The sequence below is a fragment of the Gamsiella multidivaricata genome (genome assembly GCF_025024155.1).
Source record: "Gamsiella multidivaricata strain RSA 2152 chromosome Unknown BC939scaffold_63, whole genome shotgun sequence".
NCBI lineage: Eukaryota > Fungi > Mortierellomycota > Mortierellomycetes > Mortierellales > Mortierellaceae > Gamsiella > Gamsiella multidivaricata.
The window spans coordinates 66960-88730 of NW_026251771.1; the positions used below are offsets into that span (position 1 = coordinate 66960).

The 21771-nt window shown below is 48.8% G+C and overlaps 9 protein-coding genes across 9 annotated transcripts; 4 read left to right on the forward strand and 5 right to left on the reverse strand.

Annotated features, from left to right (window-relative positions):
• Nucleotides 1–38: 38 nt before the first annotated feature.
• BC939DRAFT_385570 (uncharacterized protein) lies at nucleotides 39–191 on the reverse strand (the record flags this gene model as incomplete). Its single annotated transcript, XM_051551811.1, has 1 exon — nucleotides 39–191. A coding segment is annotated over one exon (153 nt), but the record flags the coding sequence as incomplete, so codon positions are not given.
• A 760-nt stretch (nucleotides 192–951) lies between these two features.
• BC939DRAFT_460592 (uncharacterized protein) lies at nucleotides 952–2162 on the forward strand. Its single transcript, XM_051556901.1, has one exon. It carries the CDS (start codon nucleotides 1135–1137, stop codon nucleotides 2065–2067), a length of 933 nt encoding a protein of 310 aa, XP_051409131.1. The 5' UTR covers nucleotides 952–1134; the 3' UTR covers nucleotides 2068–2162.
• A 512-nt stretch (nucleotides 2163–2674) lies between these two features.
• Nucleotides 2675–6292, forward strand: BC939DRAFT_479739 (HOOK-domain-containing protein; the record flags this gene model as incomplete). Its single annotated transcript, XM_051558874.1, has 11 exons — nucleotides 2675–2719; nucleotides 2819–2907; nucleotides 3021–3333; nucleotides 3481–3524; nucleotides 3676–3787; nucleotides 3936–4069; nucleotides 4176–4257; nucleotides 4381–5266; nucleotides 5366–5730; nucleotides 5838–5969; nucleotides 6107–6292. 11 exons carry the CDS (start codon nucleotides 2675–2677, stop codon nucleotides 6290–6292), a joined length of 2388 nt encoding a protein of 795 aa, XP_051409132.1.
• Nucleotides 6293–6357: 65 nt separating this feature from the next.
• Nucleotides 6358–8146, reverse strand: BC939DRAFT_460594 (Prp18 domain-containing protein). The gene is made up of 4 exons (XM_051556902.1): nucleotides 7791–8146; nucleotides 7224–7667; nucleotides 6725–7083; nucleotides 6358–6595 (listed from the first exon to the last, which is right to left on the reverse strand). Exons 1-4 carry the CDS (start codon nucleotides 7944–7946, stop codon nucleotides 6460–6462), a joined length of 1095 nt encoding a protein of 364 aa, XP_051409133.1. The 5' UTR covers nucleotides 7947–8146; the 3' UTR covers nucleotides 6358–6459.
• A 1032-nt stretch (nucleotides 8147–9178) lies between these two features.
• On the forward strand, nucleotides 9179–10226 carry BC939DRAFT_268021 (uncharacterized protein). The gene has a single exon (XM_051551114.1). It carries the CDS (start codon nucleotides 9216–9218, stop codon nucleotides 10062–10064), a length of 849 nt encoding a protein of 282 aa, XP_051409134.1. The 5' UTR covers nucleotides 9179–9215; the 3' UTR covers nucleotides 10065–10226.
• Nucleotides 10227–12077: 1851 nt separating this feature from the next.
• Nucleotides 12078–14226, reverse strand: BC939DRAFT_460606 (uncharacterized protein). Its single transcript, XM_051556903.1, has 10 exons — nucleotides 14053–14226; nucleotides 13885–13971; nucleotides 13606–13795; nucleotides 13385–13529; nucleotides 13261–13292; nucleotides 13021–13159; nucleotides 12887–12930; nucleotides 12532–12795; nucleotides 12336–12424; nucleotides 12078–12253 (listed from the first exon to the last, which is right to left on the reverse strand). Exons 3-9 carry the CDS (start codon nucleotides 13743–13745, stop codon nucleotides 12346–12348), a joined length of 843 nt encoding a protein of 280 aa, XP_051409135.1. The 5' UTR covers nucleotides 13746–13795; nucleotides 13885–13971; nucleotides 14053–14226; the 3' UTR covers nucleotides 12078–12253; nucleotides 12336–12345.
• Nucleotides 14058–16623, reverse strand: BC939DRAFT_268038 (uncharacterized protein). Its single transcript, XM_051551115.1, has 12 exons — nucleotides 16447–16623; nucleotides 16275–16368; nucleotides 16110–16177; nucleotides 15760–15995; nucleotides 15535–15666; nucleotides 15317–15448; nucleotides 15152–15234; nucleotides 14975–15058; nucleotides 14705–14890; nucleotides 14583–14630; nucleotides 14439–14493; nucleotides 14058–14353 (listed from the first exon to the last, which is right to left on the reverse strand). Exons 1-12 carry the CDS (start codon nucleotides 16492–16494, stop codon nucleotides 14200–14202), a joined length of 1320 nt encoding a protein of 439 aa, XP_051409136.1. The 5' UTR covers nucleotides 16495–16623; the 3' UTR covers nucleotides 14058–14199.
• A 313-nt stretch (nucleotides 16624–16936) lies between these two features.
• On the reverse strand, nucleotides 16937–18119 carry BC939DRAFT_479743 (uncharacterized protein; the record flags this gene model as incomplete). Its single annotated transcript, XM_051558875.1, has 2 exons — nucleotides 16937–16962; nucleotides 17075–18119. 2 exons carry the CDS (start codon nucleotides 18117–18119, stop codon nucleotides 16937–16939), a joined length of 1071 nt encoding a protein of 356 aa, XP_051409137.1.
• Nucleotides 18120–18382: 263 nt separating this feature from the next.
• Nucleotides 18383–21746, forward strand: BC939DRAFT_460630 (uncharacterized protein). The gene is made up of 4 exons (XM_051556904.1): nucleotides 18383–19331; nucleotides 19502–19850; nucleotides 20434–21525; nucleotides 21616–21746. The coding sequence occupies exons 1-4, from the start codon at nucleotides 18866–18868 to the stop codon at nucleotides 21695–21697; spliced, it is 1989 nt and encodes a 662-aa protein (XP_051409138.1). The 5' UTR covers nucleotides 18383–18865; the 3' UTR covers nucleotides 21698–21746.
• The last annotated feature ends 25 nt before the right edge of the window (nucleotides 21747–21771 follow it).

The window sequence follows — 21771 nt, forward strand, 5'->3', positions numbered from 1 at the left end:
CCTGCTCCATCTCTCTCTGTATCTCTGATAAGGTGCGATTATACGCGTCTGCATTCGAGGGCAGTCTCCTTTGGATCGAGGCTCATTGTACAAAAGAATCCTTGGTCCTGCATAAAGGAGAACATCTGCTTGGCCTCGAGCGTGAGAAACTTGACACAGGTCTTTTGGCCATTGGGTTCGATGCGGCAGATGCCCTTGTTGGTTCCGAGGGGCTCGACGAGATAGGTAGTGTTGGGTTTCGTGAATTCTGTGAGCTTGGCCTTTTCGGATTCGACGGCGGCAGGGTCGATCTTGTGGATGGGAAGGGCGGCGTCAAGAGTTGTGCTCATGGTTGTGAAGAGATTTGCTGAGGAGGAGGAGAAGAAGGATGAGGAAGAAGAAGAAGAGGTAATGCAGATTAAGGTGTAGGGTTGCGCTTGTGTGGGGGTCGGTTGCTGATGAAAGGATCCGGATGAGCGATGGGTCCAGTAGGATGGGGAGGAGGGAATGAAGGGGCGTGCGGAAGGAAAAAGAAAAACAAAGATGTGTTATAGCTTCGAGCGCCGAGGAGAGGCATCCATTTGGGGAAAAAAAAATGCGCTAAAAAGATGGTTGACATCATCGGGCAGTCACCCTAACCAGCTCCGCGCTTTTGGGAGGGGCAGGGGCACCCGGTCAAAACGGGGCGCCCGTGACATCACTGGAGACGGAGACAATTCGCGTAAGCTGTGGTCTGTCTATGCAGGATGGATACCATCCTTGGAATGAAAAGGCCCGCCCATCCACCGACAGACAGGCGCGTCTTTCGCTCCTTTCCTACGCGTCCGATTGTCTAGTTTGTCCAATCGGGCGGCAGAGAGCTAAATGCGCAATTGAAGACCGGGGCAGGTTTCTCCACGTGCAAATGGGGTATGGTGCATGTACACCTTGCTTGGCCCACGACCGAACATCCATCCTCGGGCTCCGAGCCGCGTTCTCTTTCAGTAGCACACACACACACACACATTCTCTCTCTCTCTCTCTCTCTCTTTCTTTCTTTCTTTCTTTTCCCCCTTCTCTTCATTCCACTTGTTCCATTCCATTGCATTTCCCCCCCCTCCTCATTCACTTTACTCGTCTCTCACTCTCCGACTTTACGGGAATCACCTTTGCAACATGCCCTCGGACACAACAAAAATCGTGCTGGCGCTCATCGCACTTATGCACCTCAAGAGTCTTCCTGGCGTGTACACCCTTCGATCCCTCTCCTACTTTATCAAGGCCCGATCTCAGACAGAACCCAGCATCGGCCTTCTCGAGGCCAGCAAGTACCACAGCCGCGTATGGTTCGACGACATGGATCTCAACATCCACCTGAACAACTCGTCCTACAACAAGATGATGGATTTTGCGCGGATCGACCTCTGCACCCGTCTGTTCCCCGGATGGCAAGTGACCCACAAGTTCGACATGTGTCTAGCCCAGACGGTTCTCTTCTTCAAGGCAGAGGTGCCGAGGTTCAGCAAGTACACGATCACGAGCCGAGTCTTTACCTGGGACGATAAATGGATCTGGATGCAGCATCGGTTCTCGATCAAGCGCAAGGCTAGACCTGTGCGCAAGACACTCGAGGTCATTGATGCGGCTCTTCAATCGGCAGAGGAGAGCAAGAATCAGGAGCCGATCAGGGATGAGGATGTGGTTGTGGAGGAGGAGGATGAGGATGATATCGATCCAATCGAGGCCAAGGCTCCTCTGAAGGGTGACAGGCCCAACATGTTGACGAGTCAGGTCCATGGAGGTAACCATCCGAATGATGCGGCCGCAATAGAGGTCCCGGACAAATTATGTTGTATCGCTTACTCTAGAATGGTGGCCAAGCATCCGAAGGGCAAGACGATCGTGCCTGCGAAGCTATGGGAGAAGATGGGGCACAAGGAGGCCTATCCGGGCGAATGGGAGCAGTATCGGTTGCTGGGCATGTCATTGATTGAGGGGATGATGAAGATTGGAGATCCTACGGTCGATATAGCCCCAGCCTCGGCTGTGGGCCCAGCCCCGACGGTGTCCTCTCGTCGATTGGTGAACCCGACCCGTGCCAGGATCTAGGACGTGAGTCTGCTTCCCATCTAATATACATATACCTGAAGAATAAATCAGACGCGTACCAGAATGGGTCTTGGATACAGTGTGGTAGACTATGGATGGGTGCCAGGATGTTGAGGGGGAAGAGGGGGTCCTAATGGCGAGTTGGATATGGATAGGGACCCCTTAATGTCTAGACCAGGGTCGATAGGACCTGCCTGTGCCTGAGCATCTGGGCGTGCCTGTCGTGTCAGCCAGCCAGCAGCCAGCCATTCATTTTAAAAATACAATTGCGGGCGGGGCGTGTGCTCCTCAGCGCTCCCCCTTATTTTCACACTCGCTTTTCCCACCAACTTTCTCTTTTCTTTCATTCTCTCGCTCTTTGCTGTCTCTTGATTGCATTCACTCCCATCTCGACCTCCCAGCTGTCTTGGTCTTGCTCCACCCCAGCCGTCCCCTCCGCCCTCTCCTCCTCCCTTCTTTTTTCTCCTCTGCCAATATCTCCCACATCTGCATCCTTGCTCATCTCATCGCAGAAGATCCCTTCTAAGCAACAACAACAATAAAAAAAAAAGCACACAGCCAGACAACGCCAACCTAGGCACACTTCCATCACCCCATTACGGCCACAATGGAGGTCGACGTCGGCAGTCTCGCCAATTCCTTTGAGCAGTGGGTAAGGACCATGCAATTCTGTCTGTCTGTCGTTTTTTTTTTTATTTTTTATTATATGAACATATGTCTCATTACTCTGCTATGCTACCCCTCATCCTAGGTGAACACCTTCGACAACATCTCCCGCCCCGTCAGACACATCTCTGACCTTTCGGACGGCATTATCCTGTTCGAGGTTGCCGCGGATATGTAAGCAGCCAACATCCATTTTGCTCTCGCACTGCCTCTAATTTGAGAAGTAGAGAATGACCAAAAAAAAAAGAAAGCTAATCACCGTTACCGTTCCCTTGTCTGCTTAACAGTGACTCCAAATGGTTCAAACTCATCCGTTCGGCGGATATGGGCGACAACTGGGTGCACAAGTACAACAACCTGAAGAAGCTTCACAAGCTGGTGACGCGCTATCTGGAGGAGAAACTCGGTCAGTCGCTCGCTAATCTCGATCCTCCGAACCTGAATGCGATCGCCAAGGACGGAGACGCGCTCGAGTTGGTCAAGCTGTGCGAACTTGTGATCGCAGTCGCGGTACAGTGCGAGAACAATCAGTACTATATCCAGAAGATCCAGCATCTGCCACAGAAGGTGCAGCATACACTCATGCTTTCACTTGAGCAGGTAATATGTCGTTTTTTTTTTTTTTTTTTTTGTATGTTCTCGAATGTGTTTTGCGCAAAAGGAGAAATGATTTTTTTGGAGCACGCGCGGCATTAACACCTGCTCTTCATTCTCGTTCTCTCGTTTTTCTCTTTTCAACTATCACAGCTCATTGAAGCTCTTAACAGTGGCTCTATGAAGGATTCGGACACGTAAGGCGAAAAATGAAATGAACCCGACAACGACTGGCCAAGTTAGGATCAATGAAAAAAAAAATGGGATCAAAAGGTTTCTGACCACAAACCCTTTTGGGTTCTTTGGCTTCGTTTGTGGACTTTTTTTTTAATATTTTTTTTTTTTTAGTGAGGAGATCAGCGTCGAGCAAGAATTGGCAGAGCTCCATCAAGCACGCGATGAGCTCGAGCGTGGAAACCAGAATCTGATGGCGGAGCTACAGAACATGAACAGCAAATATGTAGGAACATAGGATTTTTTGCTTCATATGTTTATTCTTTTGGATCACTCCATTGAGTTGTACTTTAACCCACTGATCGTTTTTCTCTCTCTTTCTTTTTTGTATGCTTTTTCTTTCTCTTTTTCTTTTTTTTTTTTTTAATTTGCAGGACGAATTGTTGACTGAGAGAGAAGATTTGAAGCAGAGGATACGCGACTTGGAAAAGGCCTCGGCACAGGCATCGCAGAGCGGCAAGTCGGATTTCCTGATGCGCACGGAGATCGACCACCTGCGACTGGATTTGTAAGTGAGGCGTATCATCTATCTGCTTGTACATCTGGTCATCATCCTCCATTCTCAATCTGACCACTTTTCTTTCTTCTTACTTTCTTCTTGCTTGTGATTATAGGCAAAAGAGCGAGGAACGAAGGCAGGAGCAGGAGATTGTGATCAACAATCAGATGAAAGCTATCGCCGACCTTTCCAGAGCTGTAAGTTGTGAATACGCAAACCAGTTGATCCTGATCTTGATCATAAAAAAAAAAAACAAAAAAAAACGATCGCACACTCATCATCGACTCTTGTCCGTGCTTGCTGAATATTGTGGTCTTTAGGAAGCAGAGCTTAGTGCGAAGGCTGATGAGGCGGTGCGTCTGAAGGACAAGTTGGACGAGTACAAGCACGCGATCGACAAGCTGCAGAAGACGGAGAACGTGATTGAAAAATACAAGAAAAAACTGGAGGAAGGTGCAGATTTGCGTCGTCAGATGAAGGTTGTTGAGGACCAGAACCAGGAGCTTCTCGAACGCAATCGTGAGATCGAGGAGGAGTACAGGAAGGTCCTTGCGTTCAAGTCCCTCATGGAGTCCTACAAGGAGCAAATTCTGGCCTTGGAGACCAAGAACAGCGCATTGGCCAAGGAAAAGAACAAGATCGAGTACGAGGCTCGGCAGCAACATCAGCAGCTTCAACAGGTGGAGGCCGATCGGTTGCGTGATAATGAGCAAATGCAGTTCTTGGAAGAAAAGGTACGGGAACTCGAGTTCTCTGGTGGCCAGGGCGTGCCCTTGTCGAACGACCTGCAAGATATGGAGACGGATGATATGGAGAGCTCCATGATGGGTCAGCGGACTTCGCAGACAACGGAGCTCAAGCTTCAGATCTCGAGACTGGAGCGTGAGTTGCAGACACTGAAGGAGGAAAACCAGAGTGAGGGTGGTTCCAAAGCGACGGTATTACAGCATCTTTTGGACGATGCCAACCGTCTCAAGGCCAAATACGAGGAAGATTATCTGGAGGAGCATCAGGCCAAGATTGTCCTTCAGGGAGAACTCGATCGCATCCGTGCTGGCAAGGGCGACGAGAGCGAGGTTGCGTTTGCGCTCCGGTCATCGCTTAACACGTGCGAGAAGGAACTGTCGGAGACGAAGAAGACCCTGGCAGAAATGGAGGCCAATCTCGACCAGACTAAGAAGGAGCTGGTTGTTGTGCAGTCGGATCGTAAGTGTCGATGGCATAGAGAATTTCGCTGGCGAGCGTTCTACATATCATTTTGACTAATGTTGCTTGCTCGTTCCTTAATTTGATCCGTACATCTAGTTCATATGGTCGGAGGGGACAAGTTGGCCGCACTCGGCGAGTGGAAGCTGAAGAACAGCAAGGAATTAAGTGAGCTCCAGGAGGCGCATGCGCAATTGACCGAGAAGGCAGCGTCGCTTGAGGAGGAGAACAAGAGATACTTGTCTCAGCTGAATCAGGTCCTGACCGAGAAGGACGGAATGTCAAAGATCGAACTCGAGCAGCGGGATAAGATGATCCAGCAGGAGCGCACCCAGCTCGGACAGGCCAAGGAGAGCCATACGAAGGAGCAGCTCGAGCTGAAGAACCAGCATCTGGAGGAACAAATCGAGCAAATGAAGGCCCAGGTCAGCCAATACAGCTACAAGTTGCAGCGCGCAAGAGAGGTGAGTTACATTTTCTAAAGTTAACGAGAGTTGCTAAGGAGTGGCCTATTACGTTCTGGCACCGAGTTTCTGACATTTATCCTCATTTTGTACTTTACTCGCTCTAGTTCATTATGCAGCAGGATACGCGCATCAAGGAGAACAGCATGGCGAACCAGAGCGCGGATGGCTACAGCGAGGCGGTGACGTCTCTGAAGAGTGAACTGCTTACAAAGGAGGAGGAAGTCGAGTCTCTCAAGGTATGAAAAAAAAAAAAAAAAAAAAAAAAAAACAGCCCTGGAGTTCTTTCTTTGCCCTGATGGTGTTGTTCGTGCGAATTATGCCCAAAGATGCTTTTGTTAACCATATTCTTTCTTTGTGTCCTTTTTGTGTATAGCGTCAAATGCGCGAGATGCAGATCCAGGTCCGCAGAGAGCAGCAGCTGATGACCTCGGCATGGCACGACCACTTGAAGAAGGGTCTTCGCGATAACATCTTGTCGCAGCACCAGAGGAACGCTCCCACGTCCTGGCTGGGTGTCCAGCGCCATGTATTTAGCTCTCAATTGGGCGTTCGTCATTAAGCATTTTAGAAACAGAAGAACGCGCGGTGGTCTCATTCAAAGAAATCTGTATACATAAAATGAACGACACGTTTTTTTATTTTTATTTTTTTGCCAAATAGTTTATAATTAATGTGATCCTGCTGAGAAAAACAGTTGAAGAAACAGCGTTGACAAGGAGAAGGCTACTAACGCGGATACTTTTTCTCGGTAAAGGTCATGATACGCTTGATGCTCTGGATCCACTTTCGAGAAGTCTCGTCGTTCAGCACATGTGCGACCTGGGCCGAGAAAATTTTTTCACGTCCTGAACGTTCGTGAATACTATGTAAAAGCATTTCAAAAAAAGAAAAAAAAAAGAGCATGAAGCATGAAAGATAGAATGTTAATGACAAACAAATCCTGGCAGGACCAGTTACAGCATCGAACCACACAAGACAGAGTAAAACTTACCCAACCATGGTGACGCCGATGGGCCAGGGTGCGTTTCCGATGGACAGCTTCAAATAGGCATCGCTGGCGGCCATATATTCACGCTTGATCATGAGCTCTGCAATCTCTGTAATACGCGCTAAGACATCGGGTTCGAGCGATTTTTGTCGTAGCAATCGGAAGAACGGTTTAAGATAATCTGCACTCTGGGCCTGTGTCGCAGTGGCGAGCTTTCCTGCTGTGCTTCGCTTGACCTCATCCGGGCGCTGGTCGAGGTCGCGCTCCCATTCTCGAAGTAAGCGCTTGAAGTAAGTGTAGATCAGGACATATAACTTGTCCTGGTCCTTTTGTAGCAATTCCGTTGAAATCTCACTCATGTCCTAAAAGATAATGGGCAGGGAGGATAATTTTGATTAGGACACGGCGTTCAAGTAATCGTTCCTACTGCAAATGCCGGAGGCCACACCGTTCAGCTCAGCTCAATGCCGTTGTGCATCTTTTTTTTTTTCGGGCCTCTTACCAGGTCCTTAGTAGGATCGACTTTTGGTTTCTTATCCTTCGCATCCTTTCCAAGCGCCTCCATATGCAATCCAGTCTCTGCGTTCTCGAGCGCCCTCATGAAATCGTTTCTCTGACCCTCGGACCGATCCTCAACCAATTCCAGTGCACGGAGACGGATTTTCCGCTGTTGGTCCGTTTCGGCAAACAGACGGATGGGTTGTCCACGGGCTCGTAGACGACGAACGACTTCTTCGGGCGGGATGTTGAAGGTCGCGGCCGATGCTGCTGCCTCGGCAGTCGCAGCAGCAGCAGCTGCTGCTGCATCGAGAGTGGTTGTTGTTGAGGTTGATGAGGTGGAGTCCGCGGATGGAGGCGGGGATGCGGATGTGGAAGAGGAAGATTTGGCAGTGAGATCGGCCTTGCGCTTTGTTTCCCTCTCCTCGACAAGCTTTCTTTCCCTTTCCTAATGTGTGTATGGCCAATAAAAAAGACGCTGTGTGAATCCTCCATTGGTGATGAGGGCTGGTGTCTTTGGGGACAACCAGATGAAAGAAAGGAGAAAGGGGAAAAACGTTGATGGACGTACCTCCTTCTCCTTCCGTTCCCGCTCCTGTTCTTCAAGGTATTGCTGTTCCCGCTGCTTTTCGAGATCGCCTCGACGGATGTATTTCTTTTTGGTGCCTCCAGTTGCGGCCTCGAGGGCTGAGCGTTTCTTGTTGAGCGTTGCTTCGATCAGATCCATAGGAAGAGTGGAGTTTTTAGGCCGTGGGATCTCGAATGAAAGAAGGATGCAAGGAGGATCAAGGTATGGTTGATGAACGCGAGGATGCCTTGTGGTATATGGCCTGCGATTGATGCGAAAAATAAGGGGAGTTGGGCAAAGTTGAACTTTCAAACAACGGATACAAATCCATTTTATTTTTTTGTACGTGGAAATTGGACTGCGGCGAAGTACATGCTGTCTCACATGACCGCCGCAGTCTTAGCTGGTCGACCTACTATTAGACCCTTGGCACCAAGAGATCTGCCCTCCACTAGGCATCCTACTTTTCTACTCATTCCCACATACACACATACACACAACCCACTTCTCCCACTCAAGAACACACCAACAAACATGCCAAATCGAGGCGGTAAACAAGGAGGCTCCGGAAACAGAGGTGGACGAGGAGGTCGAGGTCGGGGTCGAGGACGAGGACGAGGTGGGCAGTTCAGGGGACAGTCCGGCGGAGGTGGAGGTTATTCAGGCGGCGGTAACGGTGGCGGCGGGTCGGCCTACGGTATCGACTATTATAACGACCATGAAGATGACTACATTTCCTTTGTTGGCAGTATGTATATTACTTCTTTTTGCACATTTCAACTAAGGATAGTCTTCCCCCCCACCTTCCTAAGAAGACCGGGACACATCTGACCAGGGTATTTGTTCCGCAGTTAATCAGGGACGGGGTCACATTTTCCACCTTCATGCAATGTAGGAAATCACCAGCAAAAGCAGCGATCTACTGAAGAGGACGTATACCGACGTATCCAACAGGCCAAGGCTGGTCGTGGAGGCTCTAACGGCCCAGGACAATTTCGTCCCCCTCCGCCTCCTCCCAAGCAGGGTGCAAAGGGCAAGAACTCGAAGCATGCCTTTTGGCCCCGTTCGGATCATCACAACAACAACGATATCAACAATAGGAACAGCGGTTACACCAATAGCGGACAGTTTTCATCATCCAGTAACGCACGCCGTGGTGGCAATGCCAGAAGTGTTGCGTTTAACAGAGCAACTGTGCTTACCGATCCGACAGCGTTGAACGATCAGGGAGAGGAGGACGAAGAGGATGATGAAGATATGAATGAATGTTCTTGTGATGGTTCGGATGTGGATACTAGTGATGATCTGATAGATCGTGGGATAGATGATGGTAAGTAAGATCATTCAAAAGCGTCACAGACTGGTTTCTGTACGGCGGGTCGTTCTTTTTTGACTATTGTTAACCCCCTCTTCTATGCATCACATTGCATGGCATGGCATGTTATATTAGATGACGAGTCGGACGAAGAGTTTTTGATGCAACAGTTCAACTGGTTCGAAGAAGATCAAGACCAGCTCGGTAGCAGCTCACAGATGAATTCGACCCCACGCTCTTCAGGAAAACAGAAGCAGAAGCATATACAGACGCCAAAGCAACAGCCAGAGCCACAGCAACAGACATCACAGAATGAACAGATCGCAGCTGTGGAGTTGATCACCAAGATCATCGCGCCACTTTCGATTTCATGTCTGGACACAGCAATGACTCAATCTGAAGATTTTATGCAGGCGATGGAGGCCGAAGGTGATATCAAAGTCCATGCGGATGAAATTGAGGAGCTGTCCAGACCACTCTCGGCGCTTAGCTCGACATCCCGGGGATCGATTCACAAGATCAAGAAGGCTAAGGTGGTCGAGGTCACATCATCATCGACGACTATACATGTATCGCAGGATGGTACTCTGATGGAGTCTCAGGCTGAGATGACTACTACGCTCGTGTCTGCAAGCAACGATAGTAGTCAGAGCACGGCAGCATCTGCAATGGGTGCCGATCTACAGTCAACCACAGCAGAGGCGGCGGCACCGATGAAACCGAAGAAGAAGGCGCATCGATCCAAGCGCGGCGGAATCAAACAGCGAGAGAGACAGACGAACAGACAGATGGCCGTGGGCCATGATGATGACGGACTCATGTTCCTGGAGGAACCAAGCGATGACGACGAGGATGAGGATATGTTGGCGATGCAGGATTACTTGCAGGTATTGCACAGCAACCCTCTTTGCGTTCATCTGTGCTACGTCTTTTTCGATTCTCATGCCGCTCCGTTTATATGATGAACATCTAGAACACAGGTGATCATAGCAGTCTGGATCAGCTGGAGTCGCTGCTGGGTGCACTGAAAGGCCTCCATGCGGGTGGACAGGGTCATTCCAAGAACGCCGGAGGTCTCAGACCGGACGATTCCGACTATGAACAACAGGCGTCTGAGATCGATAGTGAGGATCAGGATGACGAGGACGAGGACGATTTTGATTTCGAAGAAGACTACGAGGACGGGTTCCGCAAACTGGATTTCAGTAAGGTGAGCGCTTCCGCAAACGATAAGCGCAAGAATCGTCCGTCGGACGATCTGCTTAGGGAGGAGCTGAGGGATCTGATGCCGCTTTGGCGTTCGGGAGCTCTGCAGGATGGAGATGGAGCGAATCGGCGATTCAAGTCGAGGGCGAGGGGGTACGATTTATACGATTCGGACGATGGGTTCATGGTTGCGAGCTCGGCTGGAGGCAAGGGAGGCAAGAAGAACAAGAATAAGAAGGAGCCCCATGGTGGCAGCTTTGAAACATTGATGGACATCAACAGGTAATGAAAGCTGTCGTCACTATCGACGTTGCAGATCTTGGTCTTGGAAAATGCCTAGGTTGTCTAATATCTGCAATGCAACCCTTTTCTTCAAACTAAACTCTTTAGGCAAATCGAGAACTTTGTCCAGGACCGCAGCAGTGATAACTTGCAGTTGCCCCCGATGCCGAAACCTCTTCGCCGCAAGATCCATCTGTTGTGTAACCATTACAATCTGAAATCCCAGAGCGTTGGCTCTGGCAAGCGTCGATTCCCGATCCTGATCAAGACGGATCGCACAAAGATGCCCATCAACCCTGTGAACGTGAGCAAGCTGTTGAATCAATCGGAGAAGGAGCTGAAGGAGCTGACAAAGTTGTCGGCCCAGTTTCAGGGGAGTCGCCGAGGTGGGAACAATGGTAGTGGTAGTGGAAACAACGGCGGCGGCTGGAATGGGAAGGGCAAGGGCAAGGGTCGAAGTGGAAATGGAGGTGGGTTTACGGTTGCGATGCATGGGACCGTTGTCGGAGCTTCTGCTTCTGCTATTTCGGTTGAGAATGTGGGCCATCGCATGTTGTCAAAGATGGGGTAAGTTACACTGAACAGATCGTGCAACTCGAAAGGATGTTTGTTGGCGTTGTATTCCACATCTTTTAACCACGTGTGTTTAATGATTGTCTTGATAGATGGTGTCCTGGTGTTGGATTGGGCGCGACGGGTGAGGGTATCACCCAGCCCATTGAGGCGATTGTGCGCGCGAAGCATAGGGGTCTTGGACACGAATAACCCAGAATGCGTATACTACGTGGGTTTTTTGTTCATCAATAAAAAAGGAAGATGTCTTCCGATCTATGAATCTCTTCTTTCTTAAGGGTGTATCAATGTTGTTGTTGTTTTTTCTTATTTCGACCGTTCAAGCTCGATCTTTTTTTGAGCACATCCCTTTTCCTCTCTCTTCCTTCACATTCGTCCTGATCTTTCATAAAGGTATTGTTCTGGATTCCGCGTCTGTTCTTTTTAGTCACCCCTTGTCCTCCCGCAGAAGATGAACATTATGAATCGCTACTCTCAATATATGATGTGGATTATTCTTTTTTTGCTCTGATGCACTTCCTTGCTTTAAGACATCGCGATCTCTTTTTGCAAAAATGATACGGATTGCTAATCATTGTCAATTCTGTTCACTTTTTGCTCTGCGTATGTGGGAAATAGGTGTCCTGCAACAAGATCGAACCTGCGCTGTTTATATTGAAGGACAGTTGTGTTCTCGCTATCCATTGACCAGCTACACCAGTTGTGCTTGGAGGGCCGTTGAAGCAATGGAAGCAATTGCACGCTGTTTCCTGACATCATATTCAGCAGAAATGATAGGTATTGTATGAACATGAAAATGAAAAAAAAAAAAATGAATATGCCAGATGATGCGGTGGAGAAACTGAGGTATAGACATGTCCATAAATGCAAAGAAAATGAAATAAAGAAAACTGTGAATCATATTTTTTTTTTGCCCACTTTGCTTTTTGGTTTTCGTATATTTATTCGCTCAAAATCATCTGCACTAAGCAATCGTCTTGCGAAGCCCTTTGATCGGCACGAAAAGGACTAGCAAGCCCTCTAGGGCCTAGATTTTTGCATGGTTCAATCGGACGCGTTTTCGGCTATGACCCTCATCAAATGTGTATGCCTAAATGCGATGCGGTGCCCATGTTATTCACCTTGCGCGTCTTTTTTTTTTTTTGCAATAAACATCTTCGACTGATACGTACATGCGGTCCATCATGAGGTCGCGCTCCTCTTCAATACCGACTGGGACACTCGCGTCCGACATGGGCACATCCTCCTCAAGATCGTACTCCTGGATACCACAGATCGTAAATGAACAATGGTCAACAAAGTTCTCTAGCGTTGAGGCCTATATGTGATTAATACTACACCAAACAACGCAGCAGCTGCAATGCGTACGCTCGAATCGATCGCAGGAACCATGTCAGCATCGTTTCCTGAAACAAAGTTGGGAAGCTGGGATGGACCATACAGCCGCGTAACATTTTCTTTGCCATCCAACAACGGCACAAATCCCAGTCGAGAGGTGCCTGACACAGAACAAAGAAATGGCATGAATGAATCGTGGACAATTTGTTGCCGGCCGCATGACATGGCCATAAAGCTTTGTTTGATCGAATTTTACCGAATCGGGCCGCTATTGTTTCCTCCATCATCATGATGCTAATTGTAGAGAATGAGAAGAGCAAGTTATCAAGAAAAAAGAACATCTGCTGTCTCTAAAACGGATTCCTCCACGACGTTATATTCGTACCTAATAAGTGCATCGTCCGTGACAGCAACCGATCGAAAACACAGCTTACAGTACGATGTTGACCATAAATCAGTTTTCTTTTATCCAAAAAAGAGAAAAAAGAAACGGAACTGCTCAAGGATGAAGGCACTGACCTTTGCATGGCAGGTTGCCAGTCTCAAGAGGGTAGACATAACAGAAATGCTCGATAACTCGTTCGTGTCGAGACCAGACCCTTTCCCGCGCATTACTCGAAAGTATGCATTCAAAAGCTCTTCGCACTCCATTGACAACCTATTTCGGATAAAAAATACCAAAGGACTTGTTGAGAGCCATCTTGCCGCACAGACCATAACGCGTGTCAGGCCAATGAGCGCGAAAATACTTTGCATTACCTGACCTTGACCTTGGACGCGAGCTGAATATACTAAAGCACCCAATCGAGCATTGTACGATAACTCTCCGTTTTCAAGAGACATCTACTAGCAAGGAGATAGTATGGATCGACTTTTTTTTTACCTGTGACAGATCGCATAGAGATAATCGCTCGCCTGCCATATCTGTGGGATCGCCACTGTGGCATCGAATGGTGTGAGCGGCAATGGATTCGGATATTTTTGATGTCCCATCCATTTCATTCTGCAAAATCACGACATCAAATGCACTAGATATAGACGCCGTCAATGAATGTAACAACCGTGATCGACACAAACCTCATGAGCATCTTTCAGGGCACCTACTGAATCATAGGCACCCCTCTTGCCGGACCACTTATGAGCTCGTCTGCTCCGGCTTCTTTCTCCCCTGTCTTGCGAGACATACTGTTGCTTGTGGAGGTGTATGTCGACCAACAGCAGCAGGTCAGACCAAGGGCTTGCATTGAATCTTTGCATTGAATAAAAATATCGCTTCCGTCTATAGTCGAGAGAACTGTAAAAATATGCGTGCATAGGTCAGCCTTCACCTGCATTAGCATAGCAAAAAGATATGAAAAAATGGGACCTCAAAGCGATTCTTACTAGGAGTAACATTCGCTATATTCTTCCTGTCTAGTCGATCGAGATCAAATAAAAGAATCCCGTCTTTCGCGGCACTGAGCAGACCGGCTACGATTCATGATTCTCCTCTTTGTCAATACGGATTTTAGGAAGCACGGCAACAACGCTAGTTCTTGAACGTGCCCATACCTTCAATTTTCCCTGGCTGGGACTTTCTTGGCGGTTGAGCAGAGTAAAGAGGGTCTCCGTGACTCCAGAACACGTTGCTACGGAATACCAATCAAGTAAGTCGCTGGTATCAACAGTTCTTCTCGATGGCAAAATCCAGGCCCCCGCTTACTTTTTGCAGGATGCGATGCTGGTTATGAGCGCTGGCACAATCGTATCGTGGGTATTCTTGATTACTAAAAGATGAACAAACGGTCGGAGCTGTCTTCTTTGTTGCGCGTTGTTGCTCTCATCATCATCACGCTCTGCAATAGATACGGCACTAATAATCATGCAAGGAGTGCACGTTGCTTGTCAAAACAGAGTTCAATATTCGCCAGTCGCAAAACATATAGTCTCATTGGTACCTTAGCAGGAGTGCCAACTTCAGCTTTCGATAGATATCTCTTGGCGTAACCCCATCTATGTTGTAAGGAGTATACCCCAACAAGGTCAGTTCTTTATGCACTATGCAACTTTTTTTTTCCGATTGTCAAGCGCTTGCTATTCACCTAGCATATCGATAATAGCCTGGCTGGTATTCCATGCAGACATGTTCTCTATCAAGGAAGCCTTTATCAATAGAGAGCCTATATCCCAGGTTATTCTTTGGTTTATCAAGAGATTAACTTACTGCCAATGACTTCAGCAATAGAGTGCGGAAGACCGAGAGATCTTCGGCCGGACTCGCGCAAGATGTTGTTCACCTCGATCTGTACCCCGTGGATATACGATTCCTGCGTCTGCCCAGCAAATACACGAGAGAGTCGCCCCAGAAGTCCAATACGCTCCCCAAGCGCCACAGTATTAGCCAGATCATCTGTAAAAATTGTATGGTACGATATTTTGTTAGTTCCACGTTTATTCTGAACTTCCGCAACTAGAAAGAGAGTGCCGTCTCTACCTTTTAATACCGCTGTGATCTGGTTGATAAAGCATCCTTCGGGCTTGGTGGCACTCGTGCAGTCCAGCACTATCACTTGTTGCTCTTTGCGCGAAGCAAACAAAAAATACGAGACATTATATTAGCACGTCGTCTTGATGGTCAGTAACGCATATTACAGCAACCAGTGGCACATACTCATATATACCCGGTCTAGGACAGATTCAACCATCTCCAAGTTGCAATGACTACAGATAAGATCGATCTGAAGCAGAGATGCGCTGTTTTTAACAAGGCAATTTCTGGATTAAAATACATATATTCGTCAATGCAGCAACTGCATATATGTCGTCGCATCCTTACTTGGTTCCTGTTTCCATGAATAAGTCATCTTCCGTACGCTTGATAACTCGATATTCCCGCGCTGAGGGCGTGTAATGAAGATAATTCTGGTTGTTGCAGCGTGGATTGTCGCACCGCCATGTTTGCGAATATCTTTTGCATCAGGAATATTGAACTAGTATTACTGGTCATGTACTTGAGGATTGAAGTCGCAGCGCGCTAAGATGACGGCTCCTTACATGAAATGCTCTACCAAGGAGATTCCTGTAACCTTGCCGGAGACAATAAAAAAGCTACTGTAGCCGCTGCTGTCGGCTGCAATGTCCTCTCGGCTCCACCTCAATGTCGAGGCAATAGAGGGTAGATGGCATCTGTGTAGCATCAAAGGGTTAATACTGTTCGGCTTCCGCAATATGCAGCAAGAAGCAAGATCCTGCACATGGTACACAACTGCGCGACTTTACTCTTGAAAGACGGACGGTAGATATTTGACACGCACAGTCGTGCGCACTTGTTCCCCTAGCAGAACATTGTCTTCACCCAGTATCTGTTGCAGGATTTGACAGCAGACTAGATGAAAGCCCGGCATGACAGAATCCAAATCGCCCAAGAACTGGTTTCCCAGATTCGAGCAGCATTGCAGAAGCTGGATAGGATCGATCTGAAAACGAACTACATAGTGGGAAATAGTCGCCCCTGACTGTCGTGCAAAGTTAGCCGAAGGATAAAAAAAAAAAGAGTCAATGCCTGATGCCACTAATCATCAAATCAAAGCAGAGCTTGTTCGGACGTAGCAAAAAGATTGTTGCCCAACCTCAGCCTTGCTTGCAATTGATTCCACCATGGCCTTGTGGATATCGGGCATATGGTACTGGGTGATATCTATCGAGAGTGTCACATTCACAGCTAACCATGTTAGTAATGAAGAAAGGGAGGTTGTATTTCATCAACGACTTCGCCCATCAAAAGATAAACCCACATAATTTGATTTTCTCCTGAAGAGGCAGCTGCTCTGGATCTGGCGGGAGGACATGTCTGTCTGCTGGATGGACCCGATCAGGATGGTCACGCGACTATGTGTTACAAGGCCGGACGAGGTCACCAAAGAAGGCCCTTTCTCATTGAACTCATCGATGGACTCAAAACCGAACCTGTTCATGTTGTTTGCGAGCCTTTGCAGCCAGCGGATGCGTGCACATGAATCGTTCTCGGAGCGAGGACACCGAGCTTTGAATGGATGAGGTCGATGGAGAAGGAAAGGAGAGAGCTGGGGTAACTGCATCATGGACGCTGTTGTATCCTGAGTCAGTATTTGAAATCAAGTCTTGTTGATCCACAGAGGAGGTGAACGAACTTGCGGAAACGCGCATTGTCGCTTATTTGATTTTGAAGAAAAAGGAGTTAGTAGAAAGGTGAAGCAAAGGAAAGATAGGATGGGTGAAAGAGAAGAAAGGCATGTTGGTGGCAAAGGTTCTCAATGACAGCGGACAGTCACCATATCCTGCAGTACAACGACCTTGCAGTCGACCGGTATGAGAACATGATATGTACAAAGTTGCGTGCAGCATTTTATTGTCTAAATCCCCGTTTTTGTTGGTCAAAAAATTGGTTCTTCATAGGATGCGATGCTTGCAGTTGAACTTATTGAGTGGACTGAAGTCGTGGCACTAATTACAGTTGAAGAGAGGTCTCTAAAGGTCGCAGCTGTGGATACGGCAAGGTCTGCGGGCTGATGGGTGGTGGTATTCATGCTCGCAGAGGAAAGGGACTCTGTTGTACTTGAACGATCTGACCGAGGAAATGTCGATAGTAGCCGATCAAATGTAGCGCCAGTGGGTTTGTTGAACAAGGACGCTGCGTAAACGGACGAACGCGAGGAGCCAGCCCTTGCATCCTCTCCGCTTTCGAATTGTCGTGGGTCCATGGCTGGTCCGAGCGACGGTGTCGGGAAATCAGGCATTTGTCTGGAAAACTTGTGCGAGATTGTTGGGGTGGTAAGTCGAACAGAGTTGGATTTGGTGTGGCCTTCTTCTGAGCGGTCCTCGCCCCGGCCCAACCATCCCTCGTCGTCCTCCAGCTCATCATCACTCGAGACACCGGGACCGAAGGGGTTTGGGTATTGATCAATCTGCCGCCTGGGCTTCCTCGGCGTATTCAATTCGTCGTCGCTCGATTCCTTATGTGCATCTGGGTCCTCTGGTCGGGACTCCTCCATTGATGCTGCACTTCGGATGTTCAGCATGGTGACAGGGACCATCTCTGTTGCACCATTGAGCATATCTGGGTCGTCTTCCAGCCTGTCCTGTTCCTCTGTGAGCTGCTGCATGCTTTTGTGAGATCTTTTTGGTTGATGCACCAAGGCTTGATCGTTTGGTTCCCTGATGCCTTTGAGAAAGGCAACTGGTCTTGTAAGGATATGGTAGAGCCGTGATGAAGGCCGTTGGATATGAGTCCAGTTGTATATCATCATGAAAAGCCAGGAGGACTTTGGGCGAGGGATGGCCTTGGATGTCGATACCAGAGTCCTGGAGAGGTGTAGAACAGCCTCTGTCAGATCTTCATTGCGAGGAGTGGCCGCTGTGAGCTGGTTATCGTTTTCGGTGTCATTGTCATTGTCATTGCGATTGCTGGTTGTGCTATGGGAAGCATGGTCGTATGGCGGCGGCAAGTCCTCCTCGGCCGTAGAATCGGTATTGAAGCTGAAGCTGGAGGGATGGTCGGTGTTGCTAGTGGTACTGGTCTGACGGGGGTGTCCATTAGCGAGTGAGACAGTGACGAGGGGAATAGCCCTGGCCTGGCTCCTGACTTTGAGTCGCGAAGACATGTGTCTCTTTGAGTTGCAACTCTTTTATTATTTTTTGCTTTGGTCGCCGCCTTTTGTTTCGAGCGTTGTTGTCCCGTAGGTTGTTAGCGAATGAGAGCTCCTAAAAGTCGAGGTTGCGAATCGAATTCGAAATGCGAAAAGAGTTGGTCGAGTCGATTGATGAATGGTAAGGAAAAGTAGGATCAAAAGTGTGGAAGTGATAAACAACAAAAAAAAAAAAAAAAGAAAGAAAGAAAATAAAAAAGCTCTCTTTGTGGCACATAGTGCGGCGAATGGGGATTGTGTCCATGTCTTGGCGAGCAGTCGACCGAAGGGAGGACCTTACTCGCTTTGGTATATGACCCGCAGCCATGTAATGGGCTTAGTGCGTGCAAGGGCGAAGTAGAAGTCATGTCGTATTGCAACAGCGCCAAGCAAAAAAAGCACAGCAAATGGAAAGTGGCCCCCAGGGTGTAAGCCGATATTTTACCGCGGCACTATTACCCAGGGAAGGGGAGGGAATGAAAAAAAAGTGTGGGGCAGTTTTGCCTCCTATTGGTCGGGCGAACCCATATGAAAAAAAGGGAAGGGAAGGGAAGGAGAGGTCGTCATTCGCCAATAGAAAAGAAACAAAACAACCAAGGCGAAGACGAAGACGAGGAAGAGGACGAGGGGGGGAGGGGGAAGGAGTTGTTGTTGTTGTTGTCTGAAGAAAGGGACCATCGGGTTTCTTCACTCCTGCTGTTTACCACCGGATTTGACCAGGGATGGTTGGCGCTCCTGCTTTGCCCCGCTCCCCACTTCGCCCACGCACCTGCCCGCCCGTCCTATGCCATCCAAGCAGTCACCTGTGGAACCATATTCGCGCCTCGCAATCCCCATCCAACCCGTGGCCTCTTGTTCTTCTTTCTTTCCTTCTTCAGCACATCCGCAGACACACCCTTTGCTTCTTTCCTCCCAACACACCGCTGCACAAGCACACAACGACTCAACCACACAACTACACACCTACACACCTACACACCTACACAACTACACCGACATACCGATACACAAATCCACAATACTCAGCAATGGCCGCAGTAACGAGTGCCACCAAGAATTCCCATCGCTCCAGGGCATCCGCCACCTTTCTCTTCCCAGACACTGCCGACTACCATGAGCCCGCCTACTCCAGCACGGCCTCACCCAGGCTGCAGATGCTCAGCGGCACCGGTTCTCCCTGTGGCGAAGGCAAGTTTTCTCCCTTTCTCCTTCCCTCCTTCCCTCCTTCTCTCCTCCTCTCCTCCCTCCTCAGTCTGCTGACAACAGGAAGCAGATGGTCCATCTGAACTAACCAACTCTGCGCATTCGCTGTTGTCTTCGTGTCATATCCTTCCCCTTTTACCCGTCTCCATTCTTAGGCTCGTGGATTTCCCTGTCCGCCAAAGAGCTCCTCGAAGACGACTACTCTGAGGTCGAGTACTCTGACATGGATGGAGAGGATGACATGATCTACGACACACCCCCATACTACCACTACGAAGACGAGTACCCACCCCTCCATCAGCAGACACTTCAGCAACATCATCTTCATCACCCTTATCAGCAGCTGTCCTCATCATCATCGTCATCACTTCAGATGCAACAGGGCCGCCCGCTTGCCTTTGCAGGCAAAGGCGACTATACTGGTCTGGCGTCCTCCTCCTCCGCCTCGTCATCGCACCACTCATTACAGGAGCAGGAGCAGGTCGAAGAGGCCCTTCGTGCAAGGTAAAATCAACATTTGTTTTACTTACTGCTATTTTTCATTATGGTTGCAGTGAAGGGTCATTTGACATGGGAGAAAATAAAATGAAATGATGAAAGAAGGCAAGATAGAGGTGCAATACTATGAAAAGACACATGAGGCCTGAGATCCGTGTAACAACGACGATAATAGGGGGCTCAAAACTGAAAAAGGCAAATACGCATTATGAATAAAAGAGAGGGGGAGAAGAGGGCCTATCTGTCAGGGGCGGGTTGGTTGATAGGCTGAATCAGTCGACTGTTTGCTGTTCGCGCTGACAGGCGGAGGGGCGTGATGTGGTTGGGCGCAGACGCAGACTCAGTCGCATTAGTTGTATTTGCAGTTGCAGGGTGTACGACGGGAAGGTGGATGGGTGCAGCTGCAAATATATGCACATGCACGCGGGATTCATACCAGAGTGATATCTTTTCTTGGATGTCGAGTGGTACCATTTGTGCGTCTTTGTTGTTGCATTCCTCAGCTCCTGTTAAACTTGGAACCCTAACCTTTTCCTTCTTGTCCAACCTTGCATTGCATAATCATGATATCGATGGGTGCACCAAACAGTCTATCAACCTTGTTGGCCGCAGGACCAAGACCCCGGTTCAAGCAACGACGCAATCGACCTAGAAAGATCTATACTGTCGACAGTAGATCCCAGCGATCGTCACCCCTCATCCCAGCGTCCCCAACACATCTGTACTACTCCACGACTGGCTCGCCTCATCTGCTACCTTCGAATCCAGAGTCGATCCTCGGTGACCTATCCCCTCATTACTTTCATGGATCCTACACGCCTAGCTCAAGAGAATACGATAGTGCCTCCTCAGACTCGGAGGCCACGCGTCAGAAGAAGGCCTACCACCGAGGGATCCTGTCCACCGGTCAGCCCACGCGTGATCACTACTACGAAATTGAATCCACGACGCTCAATAGTAATGACCCGCCATTTTCGGGCAGCACCACGCCACTGCTGTCGCCACCCAAGTTTCAAAAGACATCATCCAGTCCGTCTGATCCAATGGCAGACAAGGTGCTACAGGGCCCGTCGTCCTTGCTTGCCCCTAGATATGTATCCTGGAGTGTCAAGGCTCAATCAATCTTGGATCATGCTGCAAAGAAATCTTCATACAAACCAGGCGAGGGACACGCATCGGCGTCATCTTCTCGGTCGTCCTCGCTCCATTCATCGCCCTCGACCTCTGGAACCTCAACCCCATCACGGATCAGACGGAAACGCTGTCCTATCCCTGAACCACACCAAGGATTCTTCTCAAGAGCATTGGATCAGCGATCACTGGCATCGCATGTCTCGGTGTCCAGAATCGGTATGGCCGGCACACTCTGCCCGCCTCTTCATGTTGGACTGCAGACAGGAATGCTCATTCGAGGATCATCGCCATTGCGGCCGCCGGGTGCGGCTCCGACTTCATCGACGCGACAGTATTCTTTCAAGAACATGTCTAGCGGTGGTTCAGGCATACTGACGAACAGGAACGAGAACAATTGTAGCACCGATGACGACAAGTGCCAACAGGGCAACGGTGCGGGCTCTGATGACAAGGAGAACAAGCGTTGGTACGGTCAAGAGATTGGACTGAACCTGTGGCAAACGACTTTGGGCGCAGCAGCACTCCTGGGCACAGGTTTCGGATCAGGGTAGGTGTTTGAACTTTATCCATGGTAAGGATATGCAAGGTGCAAGGACAAATAAGACTAACGATATTCATATTGCCTGTTTTGTTATAGGATGGTAAAGAAGGTCCACAACAGCAGTGTCCAATTGCATCCAAAGGAGCTGATCAAAGACAACAAGGAGAATGCTGTGTAGACCACGCCACTTACAATAGTAATAAAAAACAAAACAAAAAACAATTGCATATTCATTTAGTCGGAAAAATAAGT